At 41.8% G+C, this 13,195-nt stretch overlaps 2 protein-coding genes across 2 annotated transcripts in view; both read left to right on the top strand.

The window, feature by feature from the left end:
• LOC145404027 (mechanosensitive cation channel Tmem63-like) overlaps positions 1-9,660 on the top strand; it is a 31,314-nt gene extending 21,654 nt beyond the window's left edge. The window contains exon 5 of the mRNA XM_080275630.1: positions 9,651-9,660. Within this exon, the coding sequence (XP_080131756.1) occupies positions 9,651-9,660 (10 nt within the window). The remainder of the gene's footprint in view (positions 1-9,650) is intronic.
• A 1,169-nt stretch (positions 9,661-10,829) lies between these two features.
• LOC145404026 (mechanosensitive cation channel TMEM63B-like) overlaps positions 10,830-13,195 on the top strand; it is a 188,992-nt gene continuing 186,626 nt past the window's right edge. Inside the window, exon 1 of the mRNA XM_080275629.1 lies at positions 10,830-10,927. Within this exon, the coding sequence (XP_080131755.1) occupies positions 10,830-10,927 (98 nt within the window). The remainder of the gene's footprint in view (positions 10,928-13,195) is intronic.

The raw sequence follows: 13,195 nt of genomic DNA, 5'->3' as shown, positions 1-13,195 counted from the left end.
GATGAGTTTGGGAGAGTGTGCAGGAAACAGAATCTAAAGGTGAATGTAGGGAAGGGTAAAGTGATGGTCTTTGAGAGAGGTGAAGTCAGTGAATGTACAGCGTGGTTGGATTGTGAGGAATTGGAAAATGTGAGTACATTTAAGTACTTGGGTAGTGTGATGAGTAAGGATGGAGGTTTGGAGGGTGAAGTGCTTGAAAGGGTACAGCAGGGAAGAAAGGTTGCTGGTTCTTTGAAAGCAGTGATAAGAAACAGGGAAGTGAGCATGGAAGTGAAAAAGTTACTACATGACAGTATTGTGATACCAACTCTAACGTATGGAAGTGAAGCTTGGACATTGTTGGAAGGACACAAGTCGAGAGTGAGAGCAGTGGAAATGAGTTATTTAAGAGGAGCCTGTGGAGTCACATGGAGAGACAGGCTGACGAATGAGGATATAAAGGAGCGTTGTGGTGTGGATGTGGATGTGATAGGAAGTGTTATGAGGAACACACTGAGGTGGTTTGGCCATGTGGAGAGGATGGAGGGTGAGAGACTGACGAAGAGAGTGTATGTGAGTGAGGTGGAGGGGGGAAGAGGGAGGGGGAGATCAAGGATGAGATGGAGGGATGGGGTGGAGAGGTATATGAGAGAGGGGGGTGTGAGTTGGGAGCAGGGCAGTGAAATGATGGGGGACAGGACGACGTGGAGGCGATTTGTTTGTGGCCACCCCAAACGGGATTAAGGCGTCTGGCAATAGATAGATAGAGAGTTATAGGTGGGGTGAACATTGTCATTTTTGGGTACAGTTTACTAAGTTTGATATTTTCCAGACATATTTGATGATTTTCAGATTTTATTCTTGGGTTTAGGTGAGTTATAAACTGCTTTTAGGCTTAGTTTAGCTTGTTTTAAAGCTATTCGGGGGTTTAGGTTAGGAATAAACTTGTTTTTGGACTCATATGGGTGAGTTTAGGACTTGGTTGGGGGAAACCCAAGGCTCAAAACTGCATCCCTATACTTTACGTGTTAAATCTACCCCGACATATGATTCCCTACCTAACAGTGGGTTTTTACTCATCGAATTGCATTGTTAAACTGGGGTATACCTGTATATTAAAATTTTAATTTACATCAAAATATAACAGTGCCTTTAGCTTTTTTATTTGGATTTGGATTTTAAAGAAGTTTTTAAATGATAACTATACTATATATTTAAAAATTTTATTAAGACATAATACTCATAAGTAAGTAACGTCATTGCCGCTGGTCAAATAATAGGAAACATAAAGCACATACTGTAACTTTTGTGTTTCCCCAAAAGTGCACAACACTCAGTCAGTAGGAAAATAGTAAAGACACAACATTTAGCTTCTAAATTTAAGCCACATCATGGTAATTAACAATATATGAAACACATAATGTAAGTAAGCGTCAGTTCATTACCCAAATAATAAAACACAGCATTTATACTTGAAAGTACTGTACGTAAAATCTTGGCCCTGAACACTGTAATCATGTCGCCCCTCTCTCTCCTTTCTCCCAAGGAAGGCAGCTCCAGCTTTTCCAGTCTCTCTCTGTACGACAGATCTACCAGGCTAGGCTGGACAGTCTCTTTGTCCGGGCTATTCCACAGGTCTATGCATCTATATGGAAAACCATATTTCTTGGTGTCCTTCAAGCAACTTGGCTTTTTCAGTTTCATTCCGTGTCCTCTTGTTACTCTTACATCCAATACAAACAGATATCCTCTGTCAATTTTTTCTACTCCCATCATGGCCCTGAACACTGCAATCATGTCACCCTTTTCTCTCCTTTCTTCTATGGAAGGCAGATCCAGCTTTTCCAACCTTTCTTTGTACAACAGATCTGCCAGGCTAGGGGCCATCTTGGATGCTGTTCTTTGTATTCTTTCGATCTTATTGATGCCTTTCATTTTGTGTGGGGACCACACTACTGCTACATATTTGAACCTGGGGCAGCTCATGGCCACTATCAATTTTTTCAACATCTCATCCATGTAATGAAATGCTATTCTTCTGTTAGCCAAGAGACAATACATCTCTAACTATCTTTGTGTGTTTTTCTGGTGACAAATTATCCTGGACCAGTACCAGTATTCCCAAATCCATCTCATCTCTCACTTTTGTGATTGGTTCATTACTCATCAAGTAACTCAGTGATAGTCTCTTGGTACTTTTAAGCATTTCCAATATTTTACTTTTTTTTTTATTGAATTTCATTTCCCACATCCAGCTCCAATCATGAATCCTATCCAGGTCCTCCTGCAGCATTTTACAGTTTTCTTAAACTCCTACGCTCCTCAAGATCTTTGCATCATCAACAAACAGACTTGTATAACTGTTCATTCCATCTACCATATCATTTTCGTAAATCAGGAACATTACAGGTGCTAACACCGAGCCATGTGGGACTCCACTTGTTTACTTCCCTCCATCCAGACATCTTGTCTTTTATCACTGTCCTCATTTGTCTGTCACTTAAGAAGTCTCTCATCCACTCCAGGAGGTTCCACTGCAGTCCTCCCATGGGCTCCAGTTTCCACATTAGTAGCTTGTGGGGTACCTTGTCAAAGGCTTTCTCCATTTCTAAATGCACACAATTCACCCATCTCTCTCTCTTTCCCGTAGCATGTCAATCGCTCTTGAGTAGAAGCTTAACACATTGGAAACACACAACCTTCCACTTCTGAATCCAAACTGAGTTTCTGCCAAAATTTTCCATCTCCTCCAGATATTTCATCCATCTGTCTTTCAGGATTCTGTCGCACAATTTTGCGGCCATCCTGGTCAGGGACACTGGTCAATAATTCAGGGATTCTTCCTTGTTTCCTCCCTTATAAATTGGTACCACATTGGCTCTCTTCCATTCCTGAGGCACTTTCCTTTCTTGAAGAGAACACACAATTAAACTGTGAATCTTATCCGCCAGTTGTTCTCTGCATTCCTTTAGTACCCAATAAGAGATTCCATCTAGTCTTGGGGCTTTCCTTACATCTTGAGTTTCCAGTAATTTATACACTTCCTGCACTTCCACTTTTATATCTTTTATCACTATGTTTCTAGCCACTCCCTCCCCCTCCATAAACTCCCTTTCATTGGTGAAAACCGATTGGAATCGTTTGTTCATTATTTCAGCTCACATTTTCGCATCTTTATAGACCTCTCCTTCTACTTTCATTTTGGTGAATCCATCATTTTGTTTCAATTTGCCATTGACAAATCTATAAAACAATTTGGGTTCATTCTTACATTTGTCTATTGTGTGTGTGTGTGGGTGTTCTTACCTAATTGCTCCTACCTAATTGTATCCTTATAGGAATGAGTCATGCTCGTACTGTCCCATGTCTTAAACTATTTTTATCGTACATATCCTTAAATTTATGAGTTGTTTTGGCACAAACTATATCATTCAGTAGTGCCTTCCACTGATCAATTGCCCTATTTGGGAACTAAATTTCCTTACATCTTTATCGCCTCTCTTTTATGCAGGTGTTGCTGTTTGCTGATAATACAGTATTGTTGAGTGAAGATGAATGGGAGTTGCAAGGTTTGGTGAATGAATTTGGGACAGTGTGTAGGAAGAGGAATCTGAAAGTTAATGTAAACAAGAGTAATGTTATGGTGTTTGAGAGGAATGAAGTCACAGAATGCACAGTGAGGTTGGATGGTGAGGATCTGGATAATGTAGGTACATTCAAGTACTTGGTTGGTGTGATGAGTAAGGATGGAACTTTTGGGGATGAAGTGCTTGAAACGGTACAGCAGGGAAATAAGGTTGTTGGTTCACTGAAAGCAGTGATGAGAAATAGGGAGGTGAGTATGGAAGTTAAGAAGTCACTGCATGATAGTACTGTGATCCCTACCCTGACGTGTGGAAGCAAGGCATGGACCTTGCTAGAGGGGAACAAGTCAAGAGTGGGATTAGTGGAAATGAGTTACATGAGATGAGTATTTGGAGTGACATGGAGGGACAGGTCGACGAATTTAGAAGTGAAAGAACGTTGTGGGGTGGATGTGGATGTTGTTGAGAAAATTAGGAGAAATACACTGAGGTGGTTTGGACTTGTAGAGAGAATGGAGAATGAAAGACCGACTAAGAGGGTGTATGTAGGTGAAGTGGAGGGAGGGAATGACCTAGGATGAGGTGAAGGGATGGAGTTGAGAGGTATATGAGGGAGGGGGGAGTGAGTTGGGGGGAGGGCAGTCAAATGGTGGGTGACAGAGCGACTTGGAGGCATTTTGTCTGCAGCCATCCTTTGCGGGATTAGGGCATCGGGCAATAGATAGATAGATAGATAGTGTATGTGTGTGTGTGAGAGAGAGAGAGAAAGAGAGGGGGGGGGGATTAATGAAATAGCCACAGAAATAAAAAGGAGAAAGGCTGCATACAAGAGAGCCCAAAGCAGCCAGGACCAGAATGGTTTGGACTCCTTCAAGACTGTAGAAAAGTGAAATCTCTGATAAAGTTGTCTAAAAGAAATTGAGCATTCAGGAAAAAAAATGCAAAGAGAGCCCTAAAGAATTCTTCAGCCATGTACTCTAAATAGGAGGAAACCTTTCAAAGGTGGTATTAGACCACTGAAGAATTTATCAAATGTAATACAAATCTCAGACATAAATACCTACAGTGGGCATTCGACTTAATAGACTTCAGTAGACTGGATATCAGATTTAATGAACACTGAAGGCCATCGGATGTCCGTTGGCTATAACAAACAGTGTTTGTTAAATGGTGTGTAATGGGTCACATTACATGTATTTCCTACTCACTTTACTCCATCCTGGTTTGAAACTGCCCTCTGCTTATCGAGATTGCTAAGCTGTAACAACAGACTTTAGTAATACTGTACTAGTCATGAATAAGTGCTGACCAGGATGTGAAGTAAACTACAAAAGGGCAAAATTATGGGTTAGTGGAAAATGGGTACCGGTATAGTTTTCATTACTAGTATTGTATTAGAAAATGTTGTTGAACTCATTCACAGTCATGTTGCCTAAGGCGCAGCTAATTGGTTCTGGACCAAGCCTGTGCCATACAAATAACTAAACCTATAGGAAAATTGGAATTTGGTTCTGGACGTTCACCCAAAGTTCCCCTTTTCACCCCACTTTTCCCAATTTTTCCCCACTTTACACACACACACAATCAAGCATTCAGTCAATGCATGTACGAGTATTACACGTAACAATAGGCACAAAAGGGAGGGTGATCAGCCTTGTGTCTACTTGGGCAATACCACATGCTGCAGATCGAGCGAAAAAAAGCTCGGCCAAGTAGACACAGATCAGCTGACCGACCAAAACATTAAAGATGGCAGAGGTTGCCAGGTCCAGCACTGATTGAAGAAGTTTATTTAATGAAGTTTGTATGCTCAAGTGACAATAAAAACTCACATTAAACACATTAATAATCATTCTTATATACGTGAAGATGATGATGATGGGAGGCATTATACTTTGTCTTACCTCAGAGACAGGTGCTTCATCACCAACCCATTCATAGCAGTTTTACGAACAAACCTATAAGCTAGTCACAGTACCCAAAGAATTACTAACACAATGAATTTGGTGAAGTTGAAGCTCCTTGTAGAGAGAAAAAAGTACACAGTTGGAGCTCTTGTAGTATGGAGCTAAAGTGGTCGCCAATTTCTTTGTTTACAAACAGGGGAATTTACCTGGGCGTTTCAAATCTTGCCGCGCATGGTTCATTTTGGGGGTGTCTGGCACCTTGCCATGTCATAGAAAACCATGCCATAGAAGTCCGCACCATAGGCGACTTGACTGTATTTTCAAATATGTGCTTGAACTCGCACCTCAGTTGGGGGATGCATCCATCGGATATAATGGATTATCAGCTTTATCAGATCAGGCTTCCCCCAATTAGTCAGTTATAGTGAGGCTCTTCTGCTGTATTTTGCATCTGTCTTCACAGTAGAAGATACTTATGACATGGCAAGACCAGTCTTACCCCATGAGAGACAAGATTCATCTTTCTCAAATGTACACATCAGGAGGTGGCTAGAAGAATCGACAGACTAAATATTTACAAGTCACCTGGTCCAGATAAAATCCTACCAAGAGTTGTTAAAGAGGTACCTGACCACATAGCGTCTTGACATGCAGAAATCTTCAGTAAGTCAGTGGAAACGGGGATGGTACTAGAAGACTGAAAGCTGTCAGATGTGAGCAGAGGGGGATGAAGGATATCCTGAGAAATACAGTCCATTTAGCCTAATGTCTGTAATAGTAAAACTCTTAGAAGGAATAATTATAGACAGGATTGTTGAATACCTGGAATATCACAGCCTGATTATGGACTCCTGACATAGGTTTAGATGAAATAGATCATGCCTAACCAACTTGCTTGAATTTTTCCACAAAATGTTGAGTGAGTATGACAGGAATGAAGCAGTAAACATCCTTTCCTTAGATTTACAAAAGGCATTCAACAAAGTGCCTCACCACAGACTAATGTTGTAAGTATGTGCACTGGGTATAAAAATGGAGATTGCACTTTGTACAAATAACTGAACTAACAGATAGGACAAATAATCAAGGGGCTAGGATTTCAACTGAAGAATTGAGAGGAAGGGTGGGACAGGAGTGTATTGGTGTTGTGATGAGGAGAGGTAAATTGAGGTTGTTTGGGCATGTTGAGGGAATGGTAGATGTCAGTTTGATGCAGAAGGTGAGAAGTGTGAATGTAGAGGGTTGAGTTGGAAGAGGCAGACCGAAAAAGACCTGGGACGAAGTCATGGAGTGTGACCACAGGGATAAGGGATTGAATAGGGGGGCTGCCAGAGATTGAGCAATGTGGAGAGCCACCTTTAGGTGGCTAAAGTTGATGCACGCAAGCATGTTGGAGCCTTTATAAACAGTACGAACAGGGAGCATTGTGCCAGATTTACACCCGGGCTTTATGGCATGAAGAAAGAAAATGAGTTTAAGCTTAACAAAATATTGCAGTTATCCCACTGATTAAGGGTTAATGTCCATGACTAGTTTCAAAGTCTCAGCAGTTCTTGCTTGAGGAATGAGTGACTGACCATACTGACCCCTCTTGATTTAGTGAGGAAGAATGAAAGCAAATTCTTCCACACCAAACTCCATTACTTTCCCTCTCTCCAGTTTCGCTTTGTTTTGAAGTTTGGAATTTTATTAAACAAAAATGACAATCCCCAGATGGTGCACTGTACTCTGGGTGTAGCCAGGTTCCAAGCAACCATGCTGTACAGTCCACACTGTATTCAGGGTGTGGCTAGACTCCAAGCAACCATGCTCTACAGTTCACAATTCTAAACTCTGTGTATTGATAGAGACAGTAAATCCTCAGTCAGTGTCCAAAGCACATGATAAATGATGAGGGACCCTGGGCTTTTTCCAATATGTTATTTAAGTTGTGTTTTGCAGCATAAGGTGTATAAGTCAGTATTTGTTGCAACAGGATCCATTCACTCCTCTTAAGCTTATAATGGTTTTCTTGGTACCCATTGATTTAAATCTCTAGAAAGCTGTAATAAGATGTAATCAACTTTCCAGAGTCTACTTACTGTGATTAGGTTTACTGAAGTAGGATTTTGAGATTTGCTAAAGGCATTTTATCAACTTTGCTGATGTTGTTATGATTATATTTTGGACATGTCATATTTGCATGGGTGAGCCCATTTTTTTCTCTCTCTTCCTTGTCTTGGGCCTACATGTCTTTAGTTTTGCTAGGCTTTACACAGATGCCTCAGGTCTCTCCAGAGGAACAGGTTTACTATACTTCTTTTATCTAGGAGTTTTCTAGATCATGGTTACTTCAGACTAGGGACTGTGTGTATCGTTATCGTTATCTTATGATTTCCTCTGTCTCTCTTGGAATCTAGTTCCCTGGTCAAGAACCTCTGCCTTCAAGAGGAACTGCTTAGTGATGATAATACAATAATAATAATAATAATAATAACATAATGTTTTGTTTCTCAAAAGTGTCAGTTCTTCCTAAGGAATTCACTAGTGGTCAAACATTATTTAAGCACTAACTCCTGAGAGGCCAGTTAATTGGCAGCTTTTGGAATAAAGCTTTCCGTATGGTGGGTCAGAGGGTTTATTGCCTGTCATGTCTGTCCAGTCTTTCCTACTTCCCTCCCTTATTCATGACATCCCTTCTCTTTCTTAGAGGCAACTGTGGTATTAAAGAATGATAACAATGTGCTAGTGCATTGCATATCAGCTTATGGTATAGTTGAAGGACATATTTAAACAGAAGATAGGAAGAGTCTGAGGTGGTTTTAACGTCTAGCCAATGTTTTTCAACGTTGATGTGATCTTCATTTCTTCCCTAGCGACTAGGTAACAGGGAACCTTATCTAGTCCCAGATAGTTGTTCTTGTTATTGTTGTTGCTTAACCTCAAGTCTGTCTGACTGAACAGACCTGTAGGTAACCAACTTCGGTTTGGGGTCATCCCGTAGGCTCTTGTTGTAGTATGTGCTGTGCAGTGCTCCATTATATGTATTATGTTGTATGGGCCTATTCTACAAGTTGGACATGTGTCACTTGTAATTTTACCCAGTCTATATCTATGCTAGTAGCTAAGGAGAGTTGGGTGATGTCCTGATGTAAGCCAAGCTAGATGTACTTGATCATCTCTGTTGAAAAATATTTCTGATGGGTGAATGTCAGGAAGGGGGCTTGTTGTATAGTGTTTTGATCAAGGTGTTATATTGTTCTGTGGATGAAGTTAGTACAGTTGGGCCTTGCTATACAATGGGTTTACGTCAAGTGACAACCCATTGCACAGATATCCTGTAATGAGGTAATTATAACATGGTTTCAAAGCGGATATGTTTTCGGTCAAGAGCCGCCTACCCCCAAAAAAATCTAAAAACAAGTTTCCAACTCACCTTAAGTGAGTTCTTGGTTGGTCCAAGTCATCAACATCCTCCCCTGGTGAGGCAGTAAGAGTGCAATGTGGTGAGGGAGCAGAGGAGCATGGCTGGGAGGGGGACAGGGGAAGCAGTGAAGAGGAGGAGGAGGCAGACAAAATGGAGGCAGGTGGGTCAGAGTGATGTGTTGATGTTTTTCTGGTAGATGGTGATGGCTCTTTGTGCATACTGGTGGATGCTGTAGGTGGGAAGAATGATGACTATTTGTTGTTTGCCTTGCTGCTCATTTCTAAAATGCAAGTAATGCTCAGTATGTATGCAGCTCCTCAGTTGCATAACATATTGCATCACTTCAGGCAGGGTTTGGATCCTTTACTTGATTGAATGCAAATGCCTGGTTCATCATTCCTAAAAACTAACTAAGGATCTTTAGATCCAACACTAGTGCCTATTCCTTCCCCTCTTCCACTCCTTCTTCATCTTTCTCTCCTTTACCATCTACTCCTTCATTTTCATCAGCTCCTCATTGGAAATATTTTCAGTGTGGCTGTCAAATACTTTCTAAATGTCTTCTTCATCCACCTCTTCAAACCCTGTCTCATGAGTGAAATTAGTGAAGCCTCTACAGATCTGCTCAACATGAAAAGACCCAACGAACAAGTGGACACGCTTAAGCCACACCTTGTGCAGCTGCATCACACCACATTCGGGGTTCCTCCCTTAACCTCTTTCCATGCTGTAGTAATATTGTCCATGGTGTTCTTGATGTTGTACTTCTTCCAGAAGGTCTTGACCAAGTTCCTCTCCCAGAATTGCTTGCTTTCTCCGGCTGGTTCATTGCACATCACTGGTAGTGTGCCTTGAATGTGGCTATCACCTCTTGGTCCATTGGCTGGAGCAGAGACGTGGTGTTAAGGGGCAAATAGACCACCTCAGTGTTTTCCACCTCTTCAGTGCCTTCAGGGTGGCTTTGGCCCTTGTCAACTAGGAGAAATCTGTTGGCCAGGTTCCATCCTGCTGGTGTAATCTCAGATTGTGGGGGAGAGATACCAGCCATAGAAAAACTGCTGAGGGAGGTGGCAAGTTACGCATTGGGGTTCGACTTCCAGATAACCCCGAAGATTTTCTTTGCAAATCCAGCCAATGCCCTGGAGTTCTCCCAGGGGTAAACTAGGAGGGGCTTTAGTTTTAGGTCACCCACAGTATTTGAGTCCAAGAGAAACATCAGACAGTCCTTTGTTGCTTTGAACCCAGGTTTACATTTTTTCCTCCTACCGATGTATGTCTGCTTTGAAAGCTTCTTCCAAAGAAACCCCATTTTGTGAGACTGCAGGACTTGCTTGGCACTGTATCCCCCTTCCTTGATCCTCTTCTTTAACCTTTTTGAGAGCACCTTTGCTGCCACATAGTCTGCATTCACTGCCTTCCTGTACATCATGGTATTTCTGAGGCCAGCACGGCACTTTGAATCAATTAAACCAGACACTGGTGGCTTTGAAATCATGCTTAACTTTGACTCTTTCCTCTCCTTCATGTCCTTCCAGAGGACATTTTCTCAGATGAAGTTCTTACCTAGGGGCACCCTAGCACAATTCTGCTTGCTCATCCACAGTGTAAGTAGCTGCTCCATCTCCTTTCATTGGTTCCCTGGTCCATGTAAGGTGCTTGGCAATGAGGAAGGGCACCAGTTTTCCAGCTGCGAGGACAGTCACAGACTTCTTGATCATGGTCAGCACAGATGACAGGGGCAGTTTAATGGCATCAATGACCTTACTTGCCCCATCTCCAGCCCTTTGGTGTGTTACAGTGTCAAACTTAACTTCAAGAGAAGCTCTGTTAGCTCTTCCTTCAGTGTCTTCGCTACCACATCACTTTCTACTAGGCTATACACTAGCGCCACGCTTTCCACTGGGCCCTTCTCTAGCACCATGCTTACCACTGGAGCCTACACCCTTACTAGACATGATTTCAGAGTTTCAAGTTATTTCACACTACACTGGCGGGTGTGCACTTGCACTGCTGTCTTGCAATGGCGATGGTGGTCTGATGCCATTGCACAGGTGTGATGATGGTGTAACATGATGAGCATAAGGAGAGAGGATTGCTGCAGTGCAACACGTGAGAGAGTGGCCAAGCGGGACGTGGACATCAAAGGGATGACAGAAGGGAGGGAGCATGCACGGAGGCCTTAAAAAGGGGTTCTGTGCGTGTAAACACGGACAGCCTTCTTGGCTTAAACATATGATTGTTGGCTTGCATTTGTAGCCTCGTGCGTGCATGGGATCATCACGGGGGATTGCTCCAACCATCACTGTAGAGATTCTTATGGTCACTCGGCAAGGCCAAGTAGAACTTATACTGTATACAGTAAAGCACCAGGTTTTATGCCTAATAGGGAAAAGTGCCACCAGAGTTGATGCTGCCAAAGTTGGGGCTTTGACCTTATGGGAAATATGGTAATAGGGACCAGGCCCATAGGAAAACTCACCCTCTTAATGTATATCCTACGTTGAATATAGGAAAACTCACCCTCTTAATGTATATCCTACCTTAAATATGTCCTAAAATAGGTGGGCCTGGTCTTGAATTTCGTGCCCTGGCACACTAACAACTTCCTGAGTCCTCCTATTCAACCACTGTAACAAATAATGTTCAACTAATAGCATAATTGAGCTGTACTTGGTCACTGTTTTCACTCATCTGCCTCCGGCGCCTGGTTCAAAATACTTCTTCACAAGGGCTGTTTTCTCATACTATGTACAGTTGACTCTGCCACATTAAACATTTTGCATATTTCAGAGCTACAAGCACCTTTCTCTGTTTCTACCACAATTTTATTTTTTAACTCCTCATATGTGTTTTTTTTCCACCCTCTTTTGGTAGTCACACTTGGCTTTCCCTGTACTGCCTGCTGTTACAGGGTCACACCTTACACCATTTCCACTATCACCCAGTCCACCTCTGGCTCCACTTGAAGCACAGGATGACATATTTCCATCAGTTACGAATCAAGGACGTGTGAGGGTGTAACACTTAACTTGCAGACACACTGAACACATGTGGGAAACAGGCCAAAACTGAGTGTTGTTGCTGGCATTGCCATAGTGAGCATCTGAAACTTGTGGTGCTGAAGGACGCAAATGTGAGTTTTTTCATCACGGATGTGCAATCATGGGAATATTTGACAGCTGCCAAAGTGCTTTTAGCCAGTCTGGATGCCATGAAACCTAGTACTTTACTGTAGGTTATACAGTAGAGTTGCAATTTAAGACAAAAGGAAGCAACAGTCTTATAGTAACATGAGGATTTAATTTCTCTGTTTATTATTTAATAACTTGAACCCAGTTTTGCAGGAGAAACTAAGTGGGAAGTGGGTGTGTTTTAGGTGCTGGGTTTCCAGAAGGCAGTGTTTGTTTACAACTCATGTGCTGTGCTTTTGTCTGTCACTCGTATGGTTCCTTGACCCAAGCTGACCCACCTGACCCATGTCTGATACCTGTCGTTGCTCTCCTCAGCCTTATGTTTATGTTGACTGTTGTATCTAGAAGCCCTTCCCCCCATGCCTTCCTTATTTCATCTTGGGGTTCCAAACTAACTTAGTCACTATGCTTAAGCACCTTGAAATTGCTAAGAACACAGGAAAGCATTTATTCCCAAGAAAAAATTAATATCATTGGATGAAGTGGCATGTGGTGTGGGAGCTTAATGCAAATGAGAGTAACATTCAGACAAGCAAATGAAATTATTTGAATGTTTTTACGATGTTGATAATCTCTTTTTTTGGGGGGAGTGATAAAAAACTAAAGATGTTAATGATGAGGGAGCAATAAAATTCATGTTTCCATGTTTAGTGCAGTGAGTGTGAAAGGGGCTTTGTGACTGATTTTTTTTATGAACTGATGGACTTAGGGCTAGAAAATTCTGCTTGTACGGTGTGTGAAGACTGTGTGTTGATGTAAGATGTTAAGTAAGATAAGTATGTGAGTTCATTTCTTGTTATACAGTAAAATCTCGTTATAACGGACTTTAATAGACCAGAATTCGCTTTTATCAGAATTGAGGAGCTACTGGACTAAATTCCTATATATCGGAAAAAGTCTGATAAAGCCAGGAGCAGTCCTGACTGCCTGACTGCTTAAGGTATGTACACCACAATAAGGTAAATAAAAGCATTGTTTATCAGTGTACAGTACAGTATTATTACTGTATATATATTATACCATATGAGTAATGTAGTGAACTTAGAACACAGTACAGTACACCGCAGTGTCTTCCAGAATGGCTTGGTCCCCAATTAGTTCGTTATAGTGAGGTCTTACTGTACCGTC

This window comes from Coenobita brevimanus, chromosome 62 (assembly GCF_032717465.1).
Source record: "Coenobita brevimanus isolate Jiangsu-jjx chromosome 62, ASM3271746v2, whole genome shotgun sequence".
NCBI classification, from domain to species: Eukaryota; Metazoa; Arthropoda; class Malacostraca; order Decapoda; family Coenobitidae; genus Coenobita; species Coenobita brevimanus.
Note: the sequence above shows the minus strand (reverse complement) of the source record. Positions and strands in the feature narration are given on the sequence as shown.